This window comes from Leiobunum rupestre, chromosome 4, assembly GCF_980474605.1.
Source record: "Leiobunum rupestre chromosome 4, qqLeiRupe1.1.hap1, whole genome shotgun sequence".
NCBI lineage: Eukaryota > Metazoa > Arthropoda > Arachnida > Opiliones > Sclerosomatidae > Leiobunum > Leiobunum rupestre.
This window is the reverse complement of record NC_143387.1, coordinates 22,390,041-22,417,472: the sequence shown is the minus strand read 5'-3', so window position 1 is coordinate 22,417,472 and position 27,432 is coordinate 22,390,041. Positions and strand designations below refer to the sequence as shown.

At 38.1% G+C, this 27,432-nt stretch overlaps 2 protein-coding genes across 2 annotated transcripts; one reads left to right on the top strand and one right to left on the bottom strand.

The window, feature by feature from the left end:
* Positions 1-296: 296 nt before the first annotated feature.
* On the bottom strand, positions 297-1,971 carry LOC149947168 (uncharacterized). Its single transcript, XM_090173625.1, has 4 exons — positions 1,856-1,971; positions 1,301-1,562; positions 980-1,219; positions 297-381 (listed from the first exon to the last, which is right to left on the bottom strand). The coding sequence occupies exons 1-3, from the start codon at positions 1,862-1,864 to the stop codon at positions 990-992; spliced, it is 501 nt and encodes a 166-aa protein (XP_090029751.1). The 5' UTR covers positions 1,865-1,971; the 3' UTR covers positions 297-381; positions 980-989.
* Positions 1,972-7,692: 5,721 nt separating this feature from the next.
* On the top strand, positions 7,693-27,180 carry LOC149947167 (uncharacterized). Its single transcript, XM_090172189.1, has 3 exons — positions 7,693-7,730; positions 8,291-8,630; positions 26,917-27,180. The coding sequence occupies exons 1-3, from the start codon at positions 7,722-7,724 to the stop codon at positions 27,162-27,164; spliced, it is 597 nt and encodes a 198-aa protein (XP_090028315.1). The 5' UTR covers positions 7,693-7,721; the 3' UTR covers positions 27,165-27,180.
* The last annotated feature ends 252 nt before the right edge of the window (positions 27,181-27,432 follow it).

The following is a 27,432-nucleotide window of genomic DNA, read 5'->3' as shown; positions in this document are numbered from 1 at the left end:
TTTTGATAAACCTTTTCGGTTATGTATGCCTTTTTCGTTTTAATAACGTCGGCTATTTGATGCTGGATTACTGATATTCATGTTTCGGTCACTAAGAGTGCTGTTGATAGTTTTAGGTTGAAAATTATATTGAAGCCTTTATTTCTTATCGCTTATTACCAAATGCATCGAAGATTCTGCTAAACCACTACTTGTTACTTAAATAGTACTTTTACCAATTGATATTGTAGTTTTTATTTAACTAGTTGAGAAGTATAAGAAGAACATTTTATAATTCGATTCTTTATTAATCAATTATTGCTTTCTTAAATACATTGTAGTTTTATATGTTCTATGGGTTCCATGTCAAAAACATTTTCGGTTCTGGGTCAAGTATTGAAGCTGTAAAAAATAATATTTAAGTCACTGATGAAAAAAAAATTAACGGATACCGTAAGCTTTCGGAAAGAGTACCATTTTTAATAAAAAATATCTAGAAATATTGATAGAATGTCCCGGGTATCTGAACCATTTATATCCGCTCTCCGGTGGAGCCTTGATCCAAAGTGAGAGATAAACTTTAACTACTACGACAATCGACCCTTCTACATTCAAGCTTTTAATTTAATCTGAATTCTAGTGTCGACTTAAGGGCCTAATGTCTTACTCCTGGTTTAAAGAGGTTTTCCCCGAGTTCTTCGGTTTCTCTTTTTCATAAAAACTTGTAGAGGTCAACGATGATGGTGACTGTAGGGAGCGACTGGCTCGCGTGGCACGAAGGGCTTGCCACCGCCCCCCCCCCCCCCCGAAAAATAACTCGGCCGCAAGGAATAATAGAGTTAAAAGTCACTAGCTGGCTTATAGGCCTGTTGGTTTAGTTAATTATTATTATTACTATTATTATTAGAGACAATGCGCGGAAAAAGTCTTTACCGAAGGCTTATTAATGTTTAATATTGCCATTGTATTAATGACTTTTATGTCTTAAAAAGCAACTTACTGAGATTTCTCTACCAAAGTCTGGGTGTGGGCGATTTCTGAATGACCGTAACGGAAGCCGGGACGTTCCCTCCGGTCGCTTGAGGCGAAACTTGTCCGCCCACTGAACCCAGATTGGCCCCAGCCGCGGTGGCTCCTCTCACGGCGCCAGTTGAAGCGATGAGTGTCGCGGACGGCCCATCTATGACAGTTTGTACTCCAACCACAGCAGCGTCAGTTTTTGGACCAACTTGATCGCCTCCTGCATCGAGAGCAATGTCGTCAATTATCGACGAGCTTAGCCATAAGCCTTTCACATCAATACTTGACCCAAAATGTTTACCAATGTTAGTTCCTTCTACGGCAGTAGCAACGGTTCCACCTGGATTGGAAGTGATACTTCCTGACGGACCAATGGCACCGTGTGGCCCGACAAATCCTGGAGCCGCGGCCCAACTACTAAACCCAACTGCGGATGCGGCGTAGGGGTTCCAAAGCGGCCAACCCCAAGGGTACAGCCCAATCGTCGTAGTTCCCAATGGCGCGACGCCAATGAGTCCGCCGTAACTTCTTCCCATTAAACTTAAAGCGACGAGTAAAATAACCTAGAGGAATAAACCAGAAGTCCAAATGTAGCAGAACCGCGAATAAATTACTAAATTTATGATTTTCATGAGAAGGATAAATGAAATTGATATAAATTTAATGTAAATTTTATAGTTAAACTAAGTAGATATTAATCTATTAAAAAGATTTGGATAATCAGAAACGATAATCCTTAAGTAAGAAGGACTTGGATTTCATGGCTATTATATTTTGTTAAATTGCCCTGATATAATGGATTAATCCATTGGAAAAATTTATATCGATAGAGTTAAATTGAAATAATGTGACTTACCTGATACATGATCCAATGTGCTACCGAATCAATGACAAAAGAAGCTGTAACTGCTAAAGATTCCCAAGTCGTGCTCGCTATATATAGTATTGGCGGATTTTGTCGGCACACCCTTCGAGCCTTCGTTTTTCACCAAATGTTTCGGCTGTTTCCCTAATTAGAACGTCAAGAGGCGCGAAACCAATTGTAGAATAGATGCTACCACAAGGTCACTCCTTAATACGACTTTTAAAACAAATATTTAAAATATTTACCAAAACAACTTTTGTATACGGAAACTGAAGATATTTTTTATGGCAGCTGTTAATTATCCAAATACCGCGATTTCTTAAAGGGCAAATGGCATTTCTAAAGTTTATGTTATTTTTCATCTTTTCTCACTCATACATAACGGTTTAGTTTCTATCAGGCTATAAAGAAAATAATGTAACGTTTATTTCAACCTTCAAATGGTTTTTATATTTTTAGACATTTACATCAATAAACTAATGTTACCGGTAATTTATATTTGTTGATTTGAAAACCAATCTATTCACTACTTTTTCTTTAAAAATAATTAAACATTTTCACTTTTCTTTATTATAAAACTGCTCCAACCTGAAATACTAAAATTATATTAGAGACATTAACCTATTGTAAATTCTTGTCATAGCTGACGGAATTTGGTAATTATGCTACCACAATCTGTTGATAATAAAGACGAAACGTATTGCACGCCATCTTGATTCTTATTCGGAGTCTATTAAACTCTCGAATCGATGGGTAGGTCTAGTTTTAATTGTGATTTGGTTATTTAAAGTAAGGCTAGGGTTAGGGCATTTGCTTGAAAAATGTATTTGGTTGGCGAGAAGATAATTAACTAATGAAAAGTTTGAACCCGTGCCAAGTTTACGCATAGTCTTCTTGATTCTTTACAGCTAGGATTTTCTTGTGTACGTTTTTCATTGGCTAGACGCTTTAGCGCCTGCTGGCGTCGGAAGGGGAAAATTCGTAAATTGTCTTCCCCCCCCCCGCCCGTAAAACGTTCAGCGTAAAGGCTCGTGGCGCTCGTCCAATGAAATTCGGACACAACCCTTCGTTAGCGTGTTTAAAGGCTAGCTGCGTTCTCCTTAAGTTTGTTGCTCCTAGGTTGCAGTTCCCTTGTAGATTAAATACCAATTTCTAGAATCTGCTGGCTTTGCTAATTAATAGCTCAACAATGAATCTAATGGCCGCCTGCTCATTTAAACTAAGAAATCGTGCGAGAGCATCTCGTCACGTGATGAAATTAATATTTTTTAGCACCGATAGAGGGCGATAGCTAACTTCGTATCTTTGTTGCAATAGTAGAAAACATCCTTAATGGGGAATTGTCACCAAAACCAAAATTTACGAGGTTTTTTTAAAAAATGATAGAAAATAGATTAATGATTATGTCTCTGAAATTGTATAGTTATTGGAAAAGTATTTAAAAAGTTACGCTACTTTTTCCGCAACCTATATCAAACGGCTCCAAAAAATTTCAGAAATCACGGTTGAACCTACGTGCAGCGCCAAAAGAATGAAGCGGAAAAAAATTAAGAAAGGGTGGCGTGTAACGCATTTTAAAAACACGATAAACTACAATCTACGAATATATCTCAGTTAAAAAGCCAAGGAGAATGTCGTAGCAGACGACAGTTCCGACCGAAAAACGATAAAACCAGATAAAATAATATTTCGTTCACGAGGTGGCGCTGCAGGTAGGTAGGTTCAACCAAGCGGTTCGGATATTCTCGAGTCGGGGGGGATAAAACACGAAATTTGGTTGCTAATAATAAATCAAATACTGGAAATATTAACATGAAATTTTTTGCATAACCATTTTCGGACGTCCTCTATCCATTGAATTGGTTTTTAACCAATTTTAGGGTGGTGGCAATTCCTCTTTAAGATTTACTCTTGCCAGTTATTTACTTATGTTTTCCGTAATGATTTTCGCAAAAATTGTTTTAAGCTTAAAATACACGTAGACAGGTTGGCAACTCCTCGAAAACGTGAAGGGGAAACTTGTGTAGAAAGTTGTAGTTTCCGAAACACGTTACGGAGGAGTGGCATTAATAATATTTAAACCGAAACTACTAGGCGGTTGTATGAAAGCCTGGTAAACGTTAAAATTGTTTGTGTGATAATTGGCTGCGTTTGTCGGTGACAAAAGCTTTTTACCAAAAATATCTAATATATATCTTACGGTTCAAAATATCCATCTAATCCTCTCCGCCGTGGAAATTACTGGTGCAAATTTACCTTTAAATCCAGAAAGGATACACCGCGTTACGGTTCGGGTAATTCTCTGACAAATGGGCACAGCTTGTCTTTTTCAATATTTAATTTTATGGTAATTCCGTACGAAATCGACCAACTTTTTTGCTCGATAGCGACAGATTTCTGCCAAACTGTTTTGGTGGTTTCAACAGTAATTACTTATTTTATTTTTAATATCGTAATAAAAAATATTTATATATGAAAATTAGTGGACCAAGCTAAAAACGTGTGCTGATTAAGAATTTAAAATGTAGTGTGCTGTTTCACCTCGCGTTTTTGATGTAGACGAATATTTCGTTGTTTGGTATGTAATTTAGCGTCAAATAATTGAGTTAAGTTTAACACATAAAATAAAAGAATTTTTAACAAGCACAGCAATAAGGAAATAACACAAACAATAATTTATCAAACGTATTTACAATTTAAAAAAAGTTTCACATGGGTGTATCAGAAGAACAATCAAGGTAATTCGATTATCTACCAGATAGCTCCGACGAGTGGAGCAGCCTTGATGGCAAGTGGAACATTTTGGATGGCGACAGCGGAAGCTGGGATGGCTCCACCAGTGGCGGATGGGACCATTTGGGCTCCGATGGATACTTATGGGTGTTCCCCCAATGCATAGAAATACTGAGGTGCAGCCTAATTTTGGATGGCGACAGCGGAAGCTGGGATGGCTCCACCAGTGGCGGATGGGACCATTTGGGCTCCGATGGATACTTATGGGTGTTCCCCCAATGCATAGAAATACTGAGGTGCAGCCTAATTTATAGGAGACAGCGGAAAATTGAAATTTGACAAGCTAACTGGGATCGCTTTAATTTCGGGTTCGTTTTTACACTTGTGAATTTTAAGGAATTTTTTTTTAATATTTATAATTACCAAATATTAAATTTCAGATTCTCAGATATTTATTTGAAATGAAATACCAATTTTGTACTAGAATTAATAAAGTAACAACACTGACCGTAGTTTTGCCTTTTTGCTCTTAATTAGCTCAGCTTTGCTTAGATTGTTCGCAATTTTCGAAAATTAAATTATTAATGAATTTATAACAAAGCGACAATTAACGAATTTATAGATCATAAAGAGCCGAGATCGATCGACACGAAAGCTTGGTAGTGTTCCCTTTCCGTAGGCACTCTAGTGTAATGAGGTAAAGCCCACAATATATATGTAGGGGATACTAAGCGTCACTAGCGCCATCCGTGGTAGAAAAATATTTCGCCAAATAAAATGCTAAGTGATCAAACCATCTCTCTACAACCCTGATATCACTATTTATTACACTGGGAATTTCTTGGGGTTTCAGTGAGACCACGTCCTAAATAACTTACCAATGTGGATTCCTGGGACGGCGGCGGCGATAGTTCCTCCAAGGTTGGAGGCAATGGCACCAGAAGCTCCGATGGCTCCGAGTGGGCCCACAACACCGGCTGGTGCCAGCAGTCCTCCGTGAGCTAGACCCAAGGCGCCAATTCCGGCGTAGCCCAAAGTGTTGACGCCAGCCAATCCATATGGAGAGACTCCGGCGAGACCCAAAGTGTTTACTCTGAGCACATAAGACGAAACAATAACGAACCCAAACTAGTCGTGTATTTCCACACAATCCCCAAGCGATTGGTGCGTACTCATTTCACGTACAATGTGGCCACTGATGCTGACGATTCTCGCGCCGAATTATACAAAACCCCTTAACAATTAGGTCTAAAAGGGTCAATCATATGTCAAAGGATAGATAAAATCATGTCCACGGTAGCTCATAATTTAGCGATTGTCCTTCAACTTTTAAGTGCGTGATTTTCCCATTTTAGTGAATATTATCTATTTCGTTGAAAATTATATTAATAATTAGTCCTCGTCAGTTACCTTTGACGATTATCGTTGCATCAACCACAACCCGGACACGCACTTTTGTGGTATTGGAATTTTGTACCAATTCAAGATTTAGAAACAAGTGCCATCTGTCTCCAAATATTGGATCTTCGCCCTTGGAAAGCTCTAAAAACTGTGTCTATTTTCTGCTACAGGGCGTTGGCTATGCTACCTTAAGCCTTATTGGCTATTGGAAGATAAGATGTTGGCCGTGTTAGGATATTTTAACAAGAAGAAGATGCAAACGGCCATTGAATTAAGAATATAAAATATATATCATAAATTAAAAAATAATAATTAACGGTACTATTAACATTGTTTTACTTTATTCATGTTACATGTATGTTGTGATATCTTGGGTTTTTTCGGAGTTTGTTGCTTTACCAATGCACCAATTGCTAAAATAGATTTTTCAATGAATGAATGCCAAGGTCATTGGGTTGGTTTTTAATATACTAGGATGTTGAGAAAATGCTGCTTTGAATTTTTTTGTCGTAAAGTTAATCTTTGTTTGTTAAGGATAAGTGCCCAGATTATGTTAATTTATTGTTCTGGTGTTTGTGATATTTTGGTGAAATTTGCGCTTACAGAGTCATTGAAATATTGTTCATAATTAATGGACAGGGTGATTAATAAAGCGTGGTCATGGATTTTTATTGTAATTGCGATTACGTCTTTTAAATGGACTTCAACCCCTTACAGCTGCTCTCCTTTGAAAGTCCCTTTAATTATATAAAACAACATGGTGATTGAGAACTGGTTTTTACTATACAGGGCGGATGGAAAAACGCTCATTTTCGACTCAATTTCTCTTGGGTTAATGAACAGTTAATAGAATAAAAATTTGTTCAAACTTAAATTTAATCTTAAACAATATTTAGAACATTGAAGGGATTGTCTGTCGTTAGATGTCTGTGACATCCTGTTTCTTCATTTTATAACTTTCCGGGTTAATTCCGGTCTTTTACTCAAAATCACTTATTTAATTGTGTAATTTATTTTGGTAAGTAATTTTTTAATAATCTTCGAAAGTTTAACCATAGATCAATTGACAGTTTTGTTTGTTGTATAGCTGTAGTTGTAATTATGAATTAATTAATTAGTCTGCATTGCCTGTGACTAAATGAAAGTAGACAGTTTTTGAAAACGGAGGTTTTGAACTATTCGCTATATTTTATACTATATTTGAAATCTGTATATCTGTTATAAAATATATAATGAGTGCCCAGACTTGGACTATAGTTAGATATACTAAGTATTTGGAAAATCCTTGGCAAAGAGAAAGGCCAACCGAGCTGCGCAATATGAGTTAAACCAGTAATGGGCGATTATGTGTCTAATCATGGAACGGTGTATTTTGTAAACTAAATTATACCAGATAAAATAGCCAATAGCAAATGAACGTAAATCTAAAATTATACGCAAAACGATTTTTGAAAAGATAACAGCATTTCTGATCTTGTAAATGAGATATGTATGTATTTGTCGGCGCTATGAGATAAACCACTTTATACTGAACGATTAGAAGTCGATTTCACCTTCGGGAGGCTTGTTTCCCCTCATGAGAGAAAAACGTCAATGAAATTAGTGTAAACGTTGGGCGTGCCTTATTGCTTCGAGATCTGTATAAATAGCGCTCTTCCCAGATTGGAAGTCATTCAATCGACCAGCTCTCACCCCTTCAACACCAGAAGCCCGGACAACAGTCATGTACAAGGTAAATGCCATTTCGACAATCTTTCGGTTAAAGTAAATCCATTATTCTTTGGTCGACTTAAAAATATCAATATCAAGTTGGAACAATAAGTAACTTATTCAATTACAATTATTCAAGCTTCCATAGGTATTCTTTTAATTGTTTCTTATAAATAAATGCAAATTGATTTAAGATCATCAAAGGGAAAATTATAATTACAGTCAACGTTGTAAATTGCCACTTTGAACACATTTGTTTCTTAAAACGAGAATTCATAAAATTCACTTTTAACACCTTAGGCATCAGAGTAGAACCAGTTTGAATAAACCCTTTTTAAGTGAAAAGAAGAAAAAAGTTTTATTTTTAGTTTTTCATTTTTTAAAAGGCTTTAAAAATTCCATTTATCAAGCAATAAACTCTTATATGATAAATAAATAAATATAAATAATAAAATAATAAAATAATATTTTTTATATTTATATTTAACCGTTCATTCTTATGATTTCTTTTCGTTGTTGCTTAGGCCTACGTTAATCGGAAATTGCATTTAATTACACCGGTTTAAATTTAACGCATTACAGGTAGCTATTTTTGTTTTGGCCGTTTTCGGCGCTGTGAACGCCGGAGTCGTAGGAGTTGGTCCATTGGGTCTAGCTGGAGTCAACACTTATGGTCTCGCCGGAGTCGGTCCATACGGGTTGGCTGGAGTAAACACTTTGGGTCTCGCCGGAGTCTCTCCATATGGATTGGCTGGCGTCAACACTTTAGGCTACGCCGGAATTGGCGCCTTGGGTCTAGCTCACGGAGGCCTGCTGGCACCAGCCGGTGTTGTGGGCCCACTTGGAGCCATCGGAGCTTCTGGTGCCATTGCCTCCAACCTTGGAGGAACTGTCGCCGCCGCCGTCCCAGGAATCAACATTGGTAAGTTACTTAGGGCGTGGTCTCACCAAAACCTCAAGAAATCAACAGTGTATTAAATAGTGATATGATATAAAATGGGATTTTCCAAATAAGGAGCTGACCAAGTTGGCCCAAAGACTGCCGCCACTGTCGTTGGTGTACAGTCTGTCATCGATGGTCCATCCGCCACTCTCATCGCTTCCACTGGAGCCGTTAAAGGAGCCGCTCAAGCCGGAGCCAACCTCGGATCCATTGGAGCCCAAGTAGTCCCATCCGCCGCTGGTGGAGCCATCCCAGCTTCCGTTGTCGCCATCCAAAAGGTTCCAGTGGTCGTCAAAGCCCCACTTGCTGGACTCGGAGCCATCTGGTAGAGAACCTTATTACCAATCTGAAAGAAACTGTTCCTATTTCTTAAATGTAAATACGCTTTACGTATTTTAAATTATTGTTCTTTGGATTTTCTATTTTTTCTGCAAAATTAAACAAATTTTAATTTAATCAGTACTCCTCCTTGTGTCTTATTATTTATTAAACAAAGACGTACTAAATAATTTAACCGAGAAGGAATATCTGTTACTTTGTCTGATAACACCAAGAGTTATTAAACTCGATCCAAATCAGATTAAATCATTTTTAAGCCCACTGTATAAAACAGCTAGTAATCTGAATAAACAAATAGAAATGAAAATTTATCCGTTGTCTTTATCCTATTTTAATATCCGTTTCTTCACCTGAGATATCAGATATTTAAGGTTTTAAAAAGCTTTAACGTTGTATAAGTATTTTAAATGCTTTTAGCTGGCAAAAATAAAAATAAAGTTTATCTAAATTATTTTACTATTTTCTTATTGAACAACATAATATTGAATCATTGATTAACTTTTTTTTATTTCAAAAATCAGATCAGTTAAGGAATTCAGATAAGGTGAGCAGAGTTTAGCTAATACGAATAGATTTTATAGAATCCGATAACCCGAATAAATTTTATTGAATCAGATAAAACGAATAGATTTTATCTGATCATATAACACGAATAGATTTTTTCTGATCTGATAACACGAATAGATTTTATATGATCTGATAACACGAATAGATTTTTTCTGATCTGATTACATAAGTAGATTTTATCTGATTTAATAACACGAATAGATTCTATCTAATCCAATAACACGAATAGATTCTATCTAATCCAATAACACGAATAGATTCTATCTAATCCAATAACACGAATAGATTCTATCTAATCCAATAACACGATTTTTTTATGAAATCTGATAACTCGAAAAGATTTTATCTCATCAGATAAGACGAATAGCTTTTCTAAGATTAGACAAGGGAACGGGTTTTCTTTGCCAAGTTGACTTTATAAAACAGAGTGTTTGGGAATAGGATACAAATATTCCTGGACAGATGGAAATGAGAAGCATTAAGCAGGCGCTATTTGACTGGCTTTTTTAGTCTGAGTTTAAACAGAGCTTTCGTCTCAATTATGATTACAAACGATGAATGTCAGCAGGGACGTCGTTGCAAAGGGGGAAAGGCCAGTGGGATGTGGCCCCTTTTATTTTGGATTTTCCATACGACAAATTTAAGGAATTAATTTTTTCAAACTTATATGTCAATTTAAAAAAAACATAATACTTAATCCAAATTATCTAGACCAAGATTTGTGCCTCTGCTTTCTATGGCTTAACTGAAATAAATGTGTGCTTAACAAACATGCAGGGTCTGTTGCTTCTTTATTCAATAAAGTAGAGCCCCACCATTCGTATGGTTTCTAAATGGGTGACACCTTACTCTGTATTCTTTCATTTACGTGCAACAAAGAACCATAACAGCACGAACTAAAGATTAGTTTTTTAAATCTTCTTCTAGTCTACATTAAGAACAAAATCTCAACTACCCCGCCTTTTAATACATTCATTATAACGTTACGCCAATCACCCTGTTTATTAATTGGAGATCATCACTGAAAATCGTCTCATCATAGTCATGCTCCCCAAGTTTATTTTAAAAATACCTGATTTTGATCATGTAAACTGAAATAATGCAAACTGTATACTTACGTTCTGCTCCCCCGATCTAAAAAATTGATCTTAGGTCAGCTAGAGTAGGGTAATTCCCTTTCAAATGATTTTAGAAGCATTCACACGTACCCCCGAAAACAATTGCGAGGCCTTAAGATCGTTTCGTCTGAGCCGCTTAGCTTACCAGTTTCGCAGTGATTCGTGACATCATTACGATAAATTTCCATGTGTCTCATTGTGAAGAACCACAAACTTGCATTTTTCGCACTCGATGTAATTTTTATGGTTTTGGTCTATCAATGTTCAATTTGTCTATGAAATACAACAGATTTCCTTCGATCTTTAATTACAACGCTTTATATTGTAACTCAGACGAACGTGTAGACGAACATAATCCGTCTATTTGGGTTAAGCTCATTAAAACGCGCTTAAATTTTGACGTGTCTTCAAAACGGAATTTCAGACGATATACGAGCCGCTGTGAATTGAAAAGACCCAAAAAGTTTCCAAGGATAGGTGTGAACGCGGATTTATTATATTAACCTCATTGGTGGAAGATTTTTTTAGCATACCTAAAATGGGCAAATGACCAAGTTGTGGGCCCCTATCGCCAAAATGTATATGGGTTTATCGAGGGTCTATAGTACATCTGTAATTGGAGTGACGTCCAGAACGGCGGAGGCGTCTTCCGCGGCTACTTACCAGGCGAAAATAGTAGGGATGCAATGGTTCCACTTTTTTGGACTATCTCGGCTCCGGTTCCGGTTTCGGTTCTTAAATTTTTGGTTTATTGGTTCCGGTTACGGTTCCGGTTCTTAAAATTTTAATTTATCGGTTCCGGTTCTCAAAATTTAGAACCGATCGGTTCCGGTTCCTAAACGGTTCCTATACGGTTCCAGTGAGTTTAGTATTAATTAAAGTTACATACACAAGCAATTCAAATGAAGTTAAAGATAAATAAAATCCACCAAATTTATTTATTTAGAATATAAAATTTGTTTTTGATAAATTATATTTTAAAAATAGTAGCTTTCTCAGTGACGTAGCTATGGGTTCGGGGTCCTCCCGCGAAACTGTTTTTGGGGTCCCTTATAATCATTAAGGCCGAGTCGCGATGATCGCCATCTAGAGTTAGGGCTAACATGTATCGCCTTCTACAATTAGATTTAACACGTACTTGCATGTTAAATATATAAAACGATTAAAAATGGTTTTAAGCCCCAAGGGAAACGATTAAGATAAAACTCGGCAATCAGCGTCTGGAGCATTAAAAACAAAGGTTCTGGTAGAACTTGGAAGTCTGGAGTTCAGACTCCCAATTCCGACCAGAATCACGATCTAGATGACTTAATGTAAAAAAATTATAAAAATTATTGCTACTATTCTCTCGTAGGGAACTCATGTAAGCGCGTTATTTGTTTATTCAATAAAGTAGGGTAAAAATGAAATCTTCTGTTTGAAAATTCCCACGGTTTCATCGTTTCAAGATGGAGGTGAGGGGGGGGGGGGCGATGATGTACTTTCAAGTTTTGGGGAGACATTGCATTCCCTTCCGCTCCTCATTTCAGGGGCGTAGGAACGTTTTAGAAGCTGGAGGGGGAAAAGAGAAACGAAACGGGGGTCTAGGAGCTTAGCCCCCAATGTAGAGTGAGTAATCGGTCGCGAATGTCATTAAGGAATTAACAGTAACAACAATTATCATACGAAGTGTATTTTAGTCTTTAGAGTCGTTTATGAATTTAAGGTACACAAATCCACAATAATAAAATTAGAATGGTTTTGAATTTTTAAAGGAGTGTAGCTTCACCGAATGCATGTGTTACCGTTTGACTACTATATTTAAATTGGCGGGAAAAGACACAGTGTGACACTTTTTGGGATAAATATGTGTTTAAAGTAGTTATTGGGTCCGATTAATTTGGTCTAGGGGTTTTATTAAATAACTTAGGTATAAAAGTAAAGTGTCGACATTGGTAAGGTTTAAAGGTTTGTATTTTAATGATAATTGAAACAGTTTGGTGCTTTACGAGTTTAAGAGTTAGGGGTGTTCGGTGGCTGGGTTCTCCTTGAAGATAAAAAGTTCTTACGTCTTTTATAAGATGATAATGAGTTGGCTGTCCGGTGGTTGTTCGTCCGCGGAGTCTTGTAGAGCGCCTAGCGCGAAGTACGGGCGCGGAAAAAGAGATACATTCGCCCGGTTGAAAGTTTGTCAGTCGGGTCAGGCGACCGCCCACATCTTGGGAAGGAGACGAGTCTCGTGGAACGCAGGGATCAGAGAGCGCACTGAGGGTGAATTCGGGAAGGAAGGCAGAGTTCAAGCACGTGTCCCCTTTTATGCACTTCGGGTGACACAGGGCTTCCGTCCCTACGGGGTTGAAAAGAGTTGCTCCAAGGTCGGAAACTTTCCATAGGCTTGCTGGCCGGCGTGGTGTTTCAAACAATCGCGAAATACGCGGAAACACCAGTCCTCGCGCACTCGGGAAAACCACGGTTAATAGAGCTAGCCACTCGGTTAAAGTATGGGGGTTGTTCATAAATGTTGAAACGTTACAAATTCCCCACAACGAAATGTCAAACGTCCTCGGTTGACCATAAAAACAAGCGAAGGGGGAGGAAACAAAATAACGTAAAAGCACCAAAAACATTTGACAAGTATAAACACAAATATAGGCACCAAGAGAAAAAATACACAAAAATACAGATGCAAATTAGCAACAAAATTTTCACCAATTTAAAATTGGAATTAGGTACATCAAAAGACCAAATATTAGAACTAGGAATGAATCGTGAAAATTAATAACAAAAATCGGGGGTTAAATATAGGAACATACGGATACATATTGACACTATATACAATGGCCATAAAAATTAAACACTAAAATTAAACACTATAATTAAACACTAAAATTAAACACTAAAATTAAACACTATAATTAAACACTAAAATTAAACACTAAAATTAAACACTAAAATTAAACAATGAAATGAATTATACAAAAATACACTAGCTACGCAAAAGTACGTTTAAAATTAGAGGCTCGAGATATATTCTTTTTGCAAAAAAAAAAAATCGTAATGCAGAATATAGTAAATGAAGAGCAATTCAAGACAAATAAAATTAAATTAAACAAGCAATCAAACTAAAATTAATATTAACAGTAAAAGCACACAAAAAAAAACTAAACACCGACAGTAATTACTCTTTTAGTTAATTTATCTCGAGGCCTAAGCCGCCTAAGAATAGGAGGTTGGTCACCATCCGAAGAGTCAGGGGAGCTAGGACGAGAGGGGGGAAATCGCGCTCCGCAAGTGGAGTTAAAGTAGGGGAAGGGCCTGGGACACTCTCAGAGTCACGAGCTATGTACGGCTTAAGTTGGTCAACGTGGTAAGTGCCTGTAATTAGACGCTTGGTTGTAACGTTCGCTAATTGATAAGTGTGGGAACTAAGCTTATTTCCTATAAGGAAAGGTCCATCCCATTTATCTGCCAATTTTGCCATAAAACGAGCTCCAGCTGAAGACTGAAAATGAGTCTTTCGCCAAACTAACTGACCGACTGTAAATTCGAAGTCGCGTCGACGAGAATTAAAATACTTAGCTTGTTTATCTTGCGCAATTAAAATGTTATCCTTCGCGGTATTTACAGCTGCCGTAACACGGTCTTGAATGCTATTCGCGTGGGTACGAACGTTAGAATCCGCAAAATTTTGATCGGGGGGACAAGTTGGGGTAATGTCATAGGGGGCGCGCAATTCGCGTCCAAAATTTAAATAAGCGGGGGAGAATTTAGTGGTTTCATTGGGCACGGTCCTGAGGGCCATCGCTTTTTCTGCCAGATTCAAATCCCAGTCCCTATGATTATCGGTGATGTAAGACGAGATCATTGTACCGACCGTGCGATTATACCGTTCAACCGGATTACCGCGCGGAGAGTAATATGACGTAAAACGTCGATTAATGCCCATTCTTTTATAGGCCGCGGTCATAATTTTACTCACAAATTGTTTTCCATTATCCGAGATAACGGTGGCGGGAACGCCGAAACGCGAAAATACCTCGTCTACTAATTTAGTTACTATAGCCTTTGTCGTACCACGTCGCAATGGAAACATTTCGACCCATTTAGACAAGGTGTCGACTACGACGAGCAATTGAGTGAAGCCGCGCTTACTAGGAACGAAAGGTCCCTTTAAATCAATGGAAACCACCTGCCATGGATCCGAGGGCAAGGAGGATTTCATATGACCAGCGGGCGCGACATTGGGGCTCTTATTCGCCTGACAAGTGTGGCAGGAGCGAACGTAACGAGTCACTGAGGTTGTCATTTTTTTCCAAAAATAGCGAGATTGAATTCTACGGAGCGTTTTAAAAATACCGAGGTGCCCGGAGCTGGGAATGTCGTGATTTAATTGCAAAACGGTGGTTACCAAAGAATCAGGGATCCAAATTCTAAACGAACTACTATCAGAAGAGGGGGAGCAAATATTTTTATAAAGAATACCGTCAGAAAGAGTGCACTGGGGGGCGTGTTCTACTACAAATTCATTTAATTGAGAATTAGTGGGAGTTACCGAATTCTGCAGATAGTTACGAAGAGCCTGAAGATTGGGGTCAGCTAACTGAGCGTTGATTAAAACCTTCTCATCAAAATTAATAGGCGGGCTAGTCTGATCGTCAATGACAGAAGCTAAAACAGGAAGGTCCAGAAAACTAGTTTCATCCTCGACCGGCGAGTTTGAATTTTCGTCGTCTGGGAAACGGGATAACGCGTCCGCTATGCCGTTACACTTGCCTGGAATATGCTTAATGGCCGATACGTAAGGTTGAATAGCTAAACGCCAACGAGCTAATTTACCCGTGGGGTCGCGAGCGGTCCGCAACCACTGCAGAGCGCTGTGGTCAGTGTAAACGGTAACTTGACCACCTTCTATATAAGGTCGAAATTTATCAATTGCCCATTTAATAGCTAAGCATTCGCGCTCAGTTACTGAATATTTTTTTTCTGGGCCACTTAAAGCGCGACTAGCGTATTGAATAACTACGGGCTTACCATCGTTATCCTGACTCAAAATTGCACCGAGACCGGAGTTAGACGCGTCAGAAAAAACACTAAAGGGCTTATCGAAATCGGGTTGAGCTAAAATTGGAGCAGAAGTTAAGGCAGTTTTAAGGGAATCGAAAGCGCGCTGATGCGTGGGGGTCCAACACCAGAGAGCATCTTTATGTAAGAGAGCATGGAGGGGGGCCGCGATAGTGGCGAAATTTTTTATAAATCTACGGTAATAAGAGGCAGCGCCCAAAAAGCCGCGTAATTGTTTTAAAGTTTTCGGAGGGGGTTTATCACTGATAGCGGAAGTTTTAGAGGGATCGACAGTAACACCTTTCTCATTAATAACATGACCCAAAATGAGGGCTTCGGTCTCGCAGAAATGGGTTTTACTCGCTTTGATGGTTAAACCGGCATTATTCATAATATTAAATACTTTTCGGAGGGTGGACATATGTTCATCAAAAGATGCCGAAATAATGATGATATCATCAAGATAAGCGGATACGCCTTCGCGGCGCAAAGGGGCAAATAAATGATCAACCATCCTTTGGAAGGTTGCGGGAGCCGACGTGAGTCCAAACATGAGGACTTTAGGACGAAATAGCCCTCTGTGAGTTACGAAGGAAGCTTTATCACGGCTTTGAACATCGAGCGGAATTTGCCAATATCCGCTCTTCATGTCCAAAGTCGTGATAAACTTGGGATGCTGAAGAGAATCAAGGATATCATCTATTCGTGGCAAGGGGTATGAATCTTTTTTCGTAAGTTTGTTAAGCGCCGAATAATCGATACAAAGACGAGAGCCGCCATCTTTCTTACCAACGAGAACGCAAGGGGAACACCAGGGGGAGTTACTTGGTTCGATTAAGTCATCTTCTAGCATTTCGTCAATGATCGCGTCTATCTTGTCACGCTTATGGGGGGAGTAACGATAGGGGGCGCAGGAAACTGGACAAGCGTCACCCGTGTCAATGAAATGCGTGGCAGCGTTAGTAAGGCCGGGGGTTGTCGCGAAAAGGTTTTTAAATTCGTAAACGAGGGACTCGAGAACCGCGCGCTCGGTGGGAGATACTTTGGCTAACAAAAGAGCTTTTCGAAGATCGGCCTCGTCAAATTCGCGTGGGTCAGCCGCGGTACTAACAATAGCTGGCGGGAGGTCGCCAAAATTGCGAAGGAAAAAATATTTTTCCGACGGCGGGTCGGAAGGGGAAGCGCGCCACCAAAAGCTCATATCGGAGCAATCTAAAACAAAACCTAAAGTTTGCAATAAATCTAAACCCAATATACAAGGAAAAATTAAATTTTTGACAAAATGTACAACGTGAGTGGTTTCCTTCCCCGGAAGATTAATTTGGGCAGTACCGCTACCAGTCGAAGTGACGCGGGTTTTGTTCGCGAGTTTAATGCCTAGCTTAACGCGTTTACTCTTATTACGAACATCACGTAAAATGACGCTACGAAATTTATCATTGACTAACGTGTAAGTTGACCCAGGATCCACAAGGGCGAGACAAGGAGTTGAACCATTAATAGAAATTTTTATTTTGGCCAAAGATGGCAAATCAGAATTTGGAAAAATGCGACGTGTGGACCCTGCGCTACAAACTGGAAATTTTAATTTCGGTGGGGAGCGTTGGCGGGAAGGTTGCGAGTGCGGGAGGCGGGGCCGGAGCCTCCCGCGTTCCGGTTTCCCAAATTGTTACGGGGGGGTTGGGAGGGCTGTGACTGAGACTGAGACGCTAAGAAACCCAAATATTGCCCGCACTCTGGACGAATATGACCCGGCGTGTGACAATAATGGCAAACTACCCCGCCCGAACGAGGAGCGTTAGATCCAAAAAAGGTACGCCCCCGGGTATTTCTGTCGCCAGCACCGTTGCGATTATAAGAGTCCCGAGACTGAAAATTACCCTGATACTGGGAATTAGAAGCGCCGTTACGAGGAGAGGGGTTACGTAAGGTCGGACAGTGGCTCTGATAATGGCCGCGTTCCCCGCAACGAAGGCAAACAATATTACCGGCAACCGATGGGTCGACCATTCTCGCGGGTTGACTCCGGGAAGGCTCGGCACCGCGCCGGGGAACCTTCGCTTGTTCAATTAAATCGGCCTTGGCCACGAGGTCGCGAACCGAAGTAAAGTTATCCGTGGCGAGAGCAACGCGAAGCTCGTCGTTTAAATTCCGACGAATACTACGAATCTGAGTGGCGACCGGCATAGGGGCGGATAATTTTCGAATTATCGCGATCATACTCTCTACGTACGTACCAACTGACTCACCCGGTTTTTGAAAATTAAAATCTAATTGATCTAACAAACGGTCGTCGTTATTCTGAACTTGAAATTCCGCGTTAAGAGTGGCCGAGAAGTCGGCGAAGGAAGCGAAATCTGGCTGAGCGTAAAACCACTCGAGGGCCGCACCCGATAGCATAGCGGGCACCCAATGTTTGACAAAGAAGGGTTCGGGGCAGTTGCGAGAAGCGAGAATTTGACGCGCCTTTGTTAGAAACTCTTTCGCGGTGCCGTCCGAAAAACTACCCGAAAAAGTAGGCAGAGTGACGGGGGGAGCCCACGCAGCCGGCATGGCCGCAGCGGCGGGGGGGAGAGCATTATTTTGAACGGTAGTAGTGAGGAGGGCTAGCTGAACCTGAAGGGCCGCGATCGCAGCCGCGTTGGCAGTGGAGTCGCCATTGGCGTTATTGGCGGTATTATTCGGCATAATGGCGTCTAAATGGGGTGGAGGGGTAGTTAAAAAATAAACTTCAAAACACTCTTGGCAACTAAAATTTTGACCTAAAGCTGGGGCACAACCACGAGTATGAATATCTCGAAAAAGCGGCATCAACCAACAAAAATGTACGAGGTACTCGAAAACAATGAGAGCATGCCAAAACACCAAAACCAAGTATTAAAAAAATTAAGGGAGGGAGATGACCAGCCTAACCTAAGCACCAAAACACCTATCATAACAAAATTTAAAAAAAACAATGAACGAATAACGTTACCGCGAGAAAAAAAAATCTAAAAATAAACGCGAGATCCTATCAAACTGCGACATGAAAAGCTAAACCGATCAAGTAAAAGAAACATTTAACGCGACAAAAAAAAAATCGACAGTTAATGAGAAGGCCATTGTAATTAAAGTTACAAAATTAAAGAAAATCCGAAGTTCAAAACCGGAAACGGGCCCCCAAAATGTGACACTTTTTGGGATAAATATGTGTTTAAAGTAGTTATTGGGTCCGATTAATTTGGTCTAGGGGTTTTATTAAATAACTTAGGTATAAAAGTAAAGTGTCGACATTGGTAAGGTTTAAAGGTTTGTATTTTAATGATAATTGAAACAGTTTGGTGCTTTACGAGTTTAAGAGTTAGGGGTGTTCGGTGGCTGGGTTCTCCTTGAAGATAAAAAGTTCTTACGTCTTTTATAAGATGATAATGAGTTGGCTGTCCGGTGGTTGTTCGTCCGCGGAGTCTTGTAGAGCGCCTAGCGCGAAGTACGGGCGCGGAAAAAGAGATACATTCGCCCGGTTGAAAGTTTGTCAGTCGGGTCAGGCGACCGCCCACATCTTGGGAAGGAGACGAGTCTCGTGGAACGCAGGGATCAGAGAGCGCACTGAGGGTGAATTCGGGAAGGAAGGCAGAGTTCAAGCACGTGTCCCCTTTTATGCACTTCGGGTGACACAGGGCTTCCGTCCCTACGGGGTTGAAAAGAGTTGCTCCAAGGTCGGAAACTTTCCATAGGCTTGCTGGCCGGCGTGGTGTTTCAAACAATCGCGAAATACGCGGAAACACCAGTCCTCGCGCACTCGGGAAAACCACGGTTAATAGAGCTAGCCACTCGGTTAAAGTATGGGGGTTGTTCATAAATGTTGAAACGTTACAACAGTTGAGCTTCTATAAGCTTTATATGCTTTTAAATTGAGAATTTGAGCTTTTGAAGATTTCAATAACATTAGTTGCCCCTCCCAACAAAATTCTAGGGAGGGGCATTGCCCCCCTGGTTCCTACGCCCCTGCCTCATTTCACTGAAAAATATAAATACGGGATTTCTATGACTCGTTTTGATTTCAGTTGAGTATATCGTTCTAAATGGAGTTCCATATTATTTCGTTCAATAAGCATGGTCATTTGTGAAATGTAAGCAAATGCATAAGTTGAAATTTTAGATTTTCTAGACAAAAACTACCCAGGCCACTAACACAACTTAGTTATTAATTTACAAGGTTTAACGATCTGCTATAAAACACGTGTCTCAATACTTTTCAAACTTCAGTAAGTTACTTTCATTATGTACGTTGTTTTTATATTTATGCGACGGTTATTGTGGTTGTATTTATAAAGTTTTGGGCGCGCCTGTTGAAACATAAATAAATATTTGAAGCAAGTAAAACATTCACTTGAGCTGACAAGAGAAAAAACTAGACGAGACCTCGCGCGGCTGGACTGTACACAGTCCCATGGGCAATTTGGGGGCCCCTCGATGGAAGCCCCCCCCCCACATTGGGGAGTCTGCCTGGGCGTTATATACGCCAATGGCTTCTCTGTTGTTTCTCCTCTAAATAATTGCTCGGAAGGCACACTAGTAGCAGTAGACGACAAATTTATTTTGTGGCCTTTGCTACATTTGTGAAATGGTGTCGAGTTTTCCGACTGATGAAAATAAAATTTAAACTATCGCGGATTTGCGGATTATTCTAGTTTTTAAAGCAAACATTTGGAGGACGAGCCCATTTTCAATAGGCGCTTAAATAAAACATCTTCCCAGAAATTTCCAGGACTCATAAGTTACTATTTATATAGTGCTTGTTGAAATATTAGAAAGCTGGAAACGTTTCTCGAGCATAACATGCCAAAAAAATTACCTGCTTAAAAGGAAACGCTTGTTGCATACCGTACTGCAAAGGTAATACGTTTAGTTCTAAAGGAATTAGTTTTCGTCTTTTTCCGAAAGATAATTTTATACGAAATGAATTAACTCAGCTGCCTCCACGAGAAGCCTTAAAATTGCCCGGTAATATAAAAATATTCCGTATAATTTTAATTATTTATACCATAAGAGGATGATAATAATAATAATTTTATCTTCTTATACTTAGTTTTAGTAACAATATATATTTTACCTCAAAATATATTATCGAAAATTAACATTAGTATGTTCCTTATACACGTGAGCCGACGCATTTCTTATCTGACGCAAAATTCTCTATGACTTTGTGGCTATCCATTTTAACCGTTTAACCGACCGACTGGAAATAGTCCTTCCCAGATGAATTTGGAGAGGGGAGTAAAAACCGAGTATCTTTTATTGAAGCGTCCAGAAACCCACAAAGAGTTATCTGAGATAGGATAAAGATGAGCTTATATGAAAAACTAATAGTCAATTAGGAAGTTTAATTACTAAATTTCCACATGCGCTAAATGTTGGTAAATAAAGTTATAGAACCGTTTAAAAACCGTTTAAAACAATGAAAAACTCGGTTCCGGTTCCGGTTTCGGTTATCATATTTTTACAAATATCGGTTCCGGTTCCGGATACGGTTATAAATTTTTATATTATCGTTTTCGGTTTCGGATCCGGTTCCTTGAATTTACTCGGTTCTTATCGGTTCCGGTTCCGCTTATCCGTTGCATCCCTAGAAAATAGTACCTTCCTAATCCCAATTTGATATTCTGTGTAAATACGACATTTCTAGCTTACAACAAACTTTATTTATAAAAAACATGAAAAACATGACTGCATGGTTTCGGATTTATTATTGTTGTGTTATTAAGGGTTCATACTGATGGAAAAATTATGTTTTAAAGTCATTTTATTTAAATTTTCTCTGCTCAAGTAGCTAAAGCAACGGTTGATAAAACGTCTCTGTATGAATTATTTAAGGTCTATACAGCTAGCTCCTCTCATTTGGACGTTAGTGCGGGTTCTGATACCGAAAACGACGATTAGCAATTCAAAAATGTTTGTACACTTGTAGTGTACTTTGAATCGACCAAATTATAGCTCTACACTGAGAAAAAAAAATTGTTAAATTTACAGGAAACTCTTGGACTCCAGTGAAGCCAAGAGGGTCCCTTAAATTATATAAGTTATGATGTTATCTGATAATCCAAATTCGTAGGTGTAAATTTTACTGACAATATATTTGTCAATTTAACAAGACCTTGCTTGTATTTTTAATTATAAATCCTGTTAATATAACAATCTAGATAATGTTAAATATACAGGTTGGCGGTAAAATTAATCTATTACCATTTATTAAAATTTCAACTATGTTGAAGTAGTTTTTACAAGAGGATCAGTAATACTAATGTGAACAGAAACTAATTTTTATGGTTCCCCATGTAAAATGTACATTTGGTATTATGGTTAAATTTACACGGTAAAATTATATTAATGACATTTACGCTTTATAAAATAGGTCTTCCGAAACTTTTTAAATTATCGTTGAAAAAGTCAATTTTACTGACAATATATTTGTCGATTTAACAAGACCTTGTTTGTATTTTTAATTATAAATCCTGTTAATATAACAATCTAGATAGTGTAAAATATACAGGTTGGCGGTAAATTTTATCAAATACCATATATTGTAATTTAATACTATATTCAAGTACTTTTTACGAGAGGATCAGTGCAGCTAATGCTGAAAGAAAATAATTTTACGGTTCCTCGCTTAAAATTCATACCGATAAATTATATTAATAACATTTGGGCTTGACTAGCCGGGGTTCCCTAAATTTCCTGGGGAAATAAGCCTATTACAGTAAAAAGTTATTATTTTCCGAGAAAATACACCTATTTCAGGTAACGACAGGTTTTTCTAAGGGAAATATGTGTATTACCGAAATGTACATCTAAGTGCCCTTTGTTATTAAGTGCAGTTCTGTAAAGAACTATACAAAAAAGCGAATATGGAAGAGACGCTGCTATAACTCTCTAGGCATGGCAGCGTACCCTATAAAACCAACTGATTAATTACAATTTTAACCAATTATACCTTGCTTACATAATCATTTGTCTTTTATTATACGGCTTAGTGTCTATAGTAGAAGGCTTTAAAAAATTGCTATAATTTAAGCATTTTTCGTGTGTATGGCCAAAGAATGTAGAAACTCGGTCTTTTGGCTAAGACCAAAGTGTAGTATCTTTTATATATAATGCTAGCCTAGTTACATAAACAAGAATTAATCGTTGAAAAAAAAGGAATAATCTGTAATAATATGCATTACAGAACTCATGTATAATCAAACTTTAAGTTGTAAAATTTAGTCTTTCGCTGTGTTAACTTACTAACCATACTGATGTAAACATTACTAGTAATTTATTGTAAAAACAATAATGCTCACTTTTTATTTACAGTTAGTAAAAGTTAAAAACCAATTTCAACAGCTTGTTTTAAAAAGTAAAGGATGGACTTGTAAAAACCACAAAAATGTAGAGTAAAATATATAATATCAAAGGATATGTAGCCTATATTTGACATTATTGATTACTGTTTAAACTATTTTTTTCCTCAGTGTATATTTTGTCGATTTAACAAGAACTTGCTTGTACTATTAAATATAAACCCTGTTAATATAACAATCTATATAATGTAAAATATAAAGGTTTGCGGTAAAATTTATCAAAGACCATTTATTAAAATTTTAAATTATCTTGAAGTAATTTTTACAAGAGGATCAGTAAAAATAATGTTAATTATATAATTTAAGTATATGATATCTTAATTAGAATTAAGATAAAATATACCTCAATATAACCATTTAAATTTAATTAGTTTATTTGCTTGAAATCGATTTAAATAAATAATATTGTGCAATAATATAAACAAGCCAATGTGTTTTTATTAAAATAATAATATAGTCTTATTATCACTATTTTAATAATAATAATATGAATATTAAAAAAATATGTAATACCATGAAACTACACGCAATTTAAGGTCTACAGACCATGGCGTAACGAAAAAATTTACCCCGCCCCCAGCCCCCACAATATATCAAGATATTAATTTTTAATTCTGTGTATTATTATGTCTATTTTCATTCTAAACATATGATTTACTTCCTGTTTATTTTGATGATTTTTGGTCTAAAACTTGCGGATTCATTGTAATGTTAATTCCTCCCTGTTACAAAAGGGATTTGTTTCTTGCAAAGAGTTAATAAATATTCATTCATTCACTAATTCAGGACCTTTTTATTTGTTACTAGCTGAGAAGCCCGGCCTCCGGCCGTGCTTTCAGCTAGTTGAGTAAATTCGGGTTTAGAAAACGGGAACAAAATGCACTTTACTTGAAATATGCAAATTAAATTATTTTTAAATAGTAAATAGACATTTTTTAAATTACAAACGTTTAATAGTGCAGAATATCATATCTTGTAATATTAACTTATATTTGATTTCTTGGATTAGTTTAAGATGTAATTATGATAAATAAACATATATTTGATTTCTTTGATTAGTGTAAGATGCAATTATGATAAAGCGTTTTTGTGCACAATATTTTTAGTTTCAACGTTTGGAGGAAGTATGTACAGGTTATTTGCAGCTCCAACTCTTGAGCACGCCACATAAAGCATGGGTTTACCGCAGTTTTAAGTGACTGTCCTTGCGCTTTATTAATGGTCATTGCGAAGCTAAGATTGATTGGAAATTGCAGGCGTTCAAAATCAAATGGCATATCGGTTGGTATTATGGGTATGCGTATAATGAATACGCCCCCCCCCCCCCCCCCAGCGCAGCCGCGAAATTGACTGAGGCAGAAAAATATTGTTTGTATAGGTGTATGTAGGTTGCAGGATTCACGGCACCTTTCCAGGGGCAACCATAAATGATTACAGCGTCGGTCTTGCGGTCACCAGTTATTGGTCCCGTGGTCAAAAACTACAAATGTTAGAAATCTCAAGACGACCCTATAACCTGACGAAAGGGGCCACAATGCCACAGGCCAAATTTCGTGCGAATCGGACAATTATCTTGGGCGTGCATAGAAGGTAGCAAACCAATATATATACATACAACCATCAGATTTTATTTATATATAGATGAAGCATTTGCACCCCCTACCCCTCGAGCTTATTCAAAGCGTTTTCAATCGTTTAGATTTGCACGCCCCCCCCCCTCCTTGACCTTCTTCGGTGGGCCCTTAAAACGAAAGGGCCTCCTATTTGTCATGGACCATCGGGCGGTCGCGGGCTCTGCGGGTCCTAAGTTACACCACTGTCTACAGACTTAATGTAAAATGGGCTTTACCGTGTAAAAATATAAAAATATTTCTGGGTTTGTTTTTTAAAAAGCTACCATTTTACTAGTATTCAGTTAGTACAAAATACGTACTATAAGGTAATATTTAGTGTGAATAAACTTTAATATCTGAATAATGCGAGCCCAGTTACAAAAACAAGAATTAGTCGTTGAAAAAAACAGTAATAATCTGTAATAATGTATTACAGATCTTATGTAAAATCAAAATGAAAGTTGTAAGATTTAGTCTTTGGTTGTGTTAACTTACTAACCATGCCCATGTAAAAATTACTAGTAATTACATGAAAAAAATACGAATGCGCTTATTTTTTATTTACAGTTAGTAAAAGTTAAAAACCAATTACAACTGCTTGTTTTAAGAAGTAAGGGATGGACTTGTAAAAACCACAGTGATGTGGAGTAAACTATATAATACGAAAGGATTTGTATATTTTACATTATTGATTACTGTTGAAACTACTTTTTTTTTCTCAGTGTAGAAAGCATTTACTATGATGCGGGTCATTTCCGTCTTCTAATGAAACCTACAAAGAAATTGACTGGATATCATATTATATGATCTATTCACTATAATTATACTATCCCAATGTGATCTGAAAAGAGCAACATTGAATTATGAACATTCAACAGTGTATGCAGATGTTGGCTAGCGTGGCATAAAGGGATTGCCTGCACCCTCTTACGCATCGTAACCTCTTAGCATTATGTTCGTGGATCGACTAACATTGATTTCAACAATCTGACGATTTATTTGAAAGGGGGCCTATAGGGAACTAATAATAGTTGATGATCTTGAATTTATTTTTATTTTTATTATTATTGTGATTTTTAAACTATTTATCCCTAACTATAAACCAGATTTGTTCGACGATATTTCCCGCTATTTATAAAACCTTGGTTTGTCATTGGATCATTAATAGTTTTTTCCACCGAGAATCAGAAATTGTGAATGAAATTAAGCGCCAAAACTGGTCCTGTCGTATTTTCCGAAGTTGATAAAATAGCGAGTTTGCGAGATCCCAATTCTTTCCGGAAATCAACACCGCTCCACTCTCCCCCCTTCAGACGCCACTGCGAACAGTCATGTACAAGGTAGCAAATACATTTCTATATGCATTTCCATTTACTCCATAAAAAATATACCAAGCTCGTTATTTCGTATTAAATTTAGGAGTAATTTAATTCAGAAATACTTTAAAGAGAAAGAAATTTGAAAAGTGTAAACATCACTGGATTTAAATGGCGAACTGTAAAAGCTAATGTTAAAGGATTTTGATAAAATATGCAAATTTGTTCAACATAGTTTTAATTACCAGTCAGGCTTAAGGATAATAAAGGAGGATAGAAAGTTTTTAAGAAGCTGTGATTAGTTTAGTTCATTACAAAGAACATTTATTTTATAACGATTAGCTTAGGCCAAAAAAGATTTATGCATAAAGTGCTTTGAAAACATAAATTACTTATACTTTAACTTTTATTTCGTAATAAGGGTTTACACCCTTACAGGTAGCTATTTTGATTTTGGCCGTTTTCGGCGTTGCGAACGCTGGAGTTGTAGGAGTTGATCCATTGGGTCTAGCTGGATTCAACACCTTGGGTCTGACCGGAATCAACACATTGGGTCTCACCGGAGCAGGTCCATATGGTTTGGCTGGAGTCAACACTTTGGGACTCACCGGAGCCGGTCCATATGGTTTGGCTGTAGTCAATACTTTGGATCTTACCGGAACTGGTGCCTTGAATCTGGCTCCGGCCAGTGTTGTGGGACCCCTCGGAGCCATCGGAGCTTCTGGCGCCATTTCCTCCAGCATTGGAGGAACTGTTTCCGCTACCGTCCCAGGAATCAACAGTGGTAAGTTAATAAGACATGGTCTCATCGAAACCCAAAGAAACTCAACTACTCTTAGTTCGGTTTCCTCAGTTTATTAACTCATGATTTAAGATTGAATATTCCAAATAAGGAGCTAACCAAGTTGGCCCAAAAACCACCGCCACCGTCGTGGGTGTACAGTCTGTCATCGATGGTCCATCCGCCACTCTCATCATTTCCACTGGAGCCGTTAAAGGAGCCGCTCAAGCCGGAGCTAACCTCGGATCCATCGGAGCCCAAGTGGTCCCATCCGCCGCTGGTAGAGCCATCCCAGCTTCCTCTGTCGCCATCCAAAAGGTTCCAATTGCCATCAAGGCTGCTCCACTCGCTGGACTCTGAGCCATCTGGTAGAGAACCTAATGACAAATCTGAAAGAAGCTGTTCTTTGGTCGGTCTCACCATTTCTAAAATGTAACTACGCTATATGGAAGACAAAATAAACATAAATATTTTAATCGTTACTGGTCATTTTCTTTAATTATGTAATAGCTGTGTAGCCCGTCGTTCACTCAAGCCTAAGTAAGTGTAGATCTATTTCAGAAATATTCTCTAGTGGTCTAACAACCGTTAATTAAACACGCGTCAATGCAACAATGCCGTGTGATTT

What these genes read in the sequence shown, in the direction of transcription:
- LOC149947167 (XM_090172189.1), top strand. An exon ending in CGTCCCAGGAATCAACATTG is followed by an intron (nt 8,631 to 26,916) that starts GTAAGTTACTTA and finishes ATTCCAAATAAG; the next exon opens with GAGCTAACCAAGTTGGCCCA.
- LOC149947168 (XM_090173625.1), bottom strand. An exon ending in CGTAGAAGGAACTAACATTG is followed by an intron (nt 1,220 to 1,300) that starts GTAAACATTTTG and finishes CTCTCGATGCAG; the next exon opens with GAGGCGATCAAGTTGGTCCA.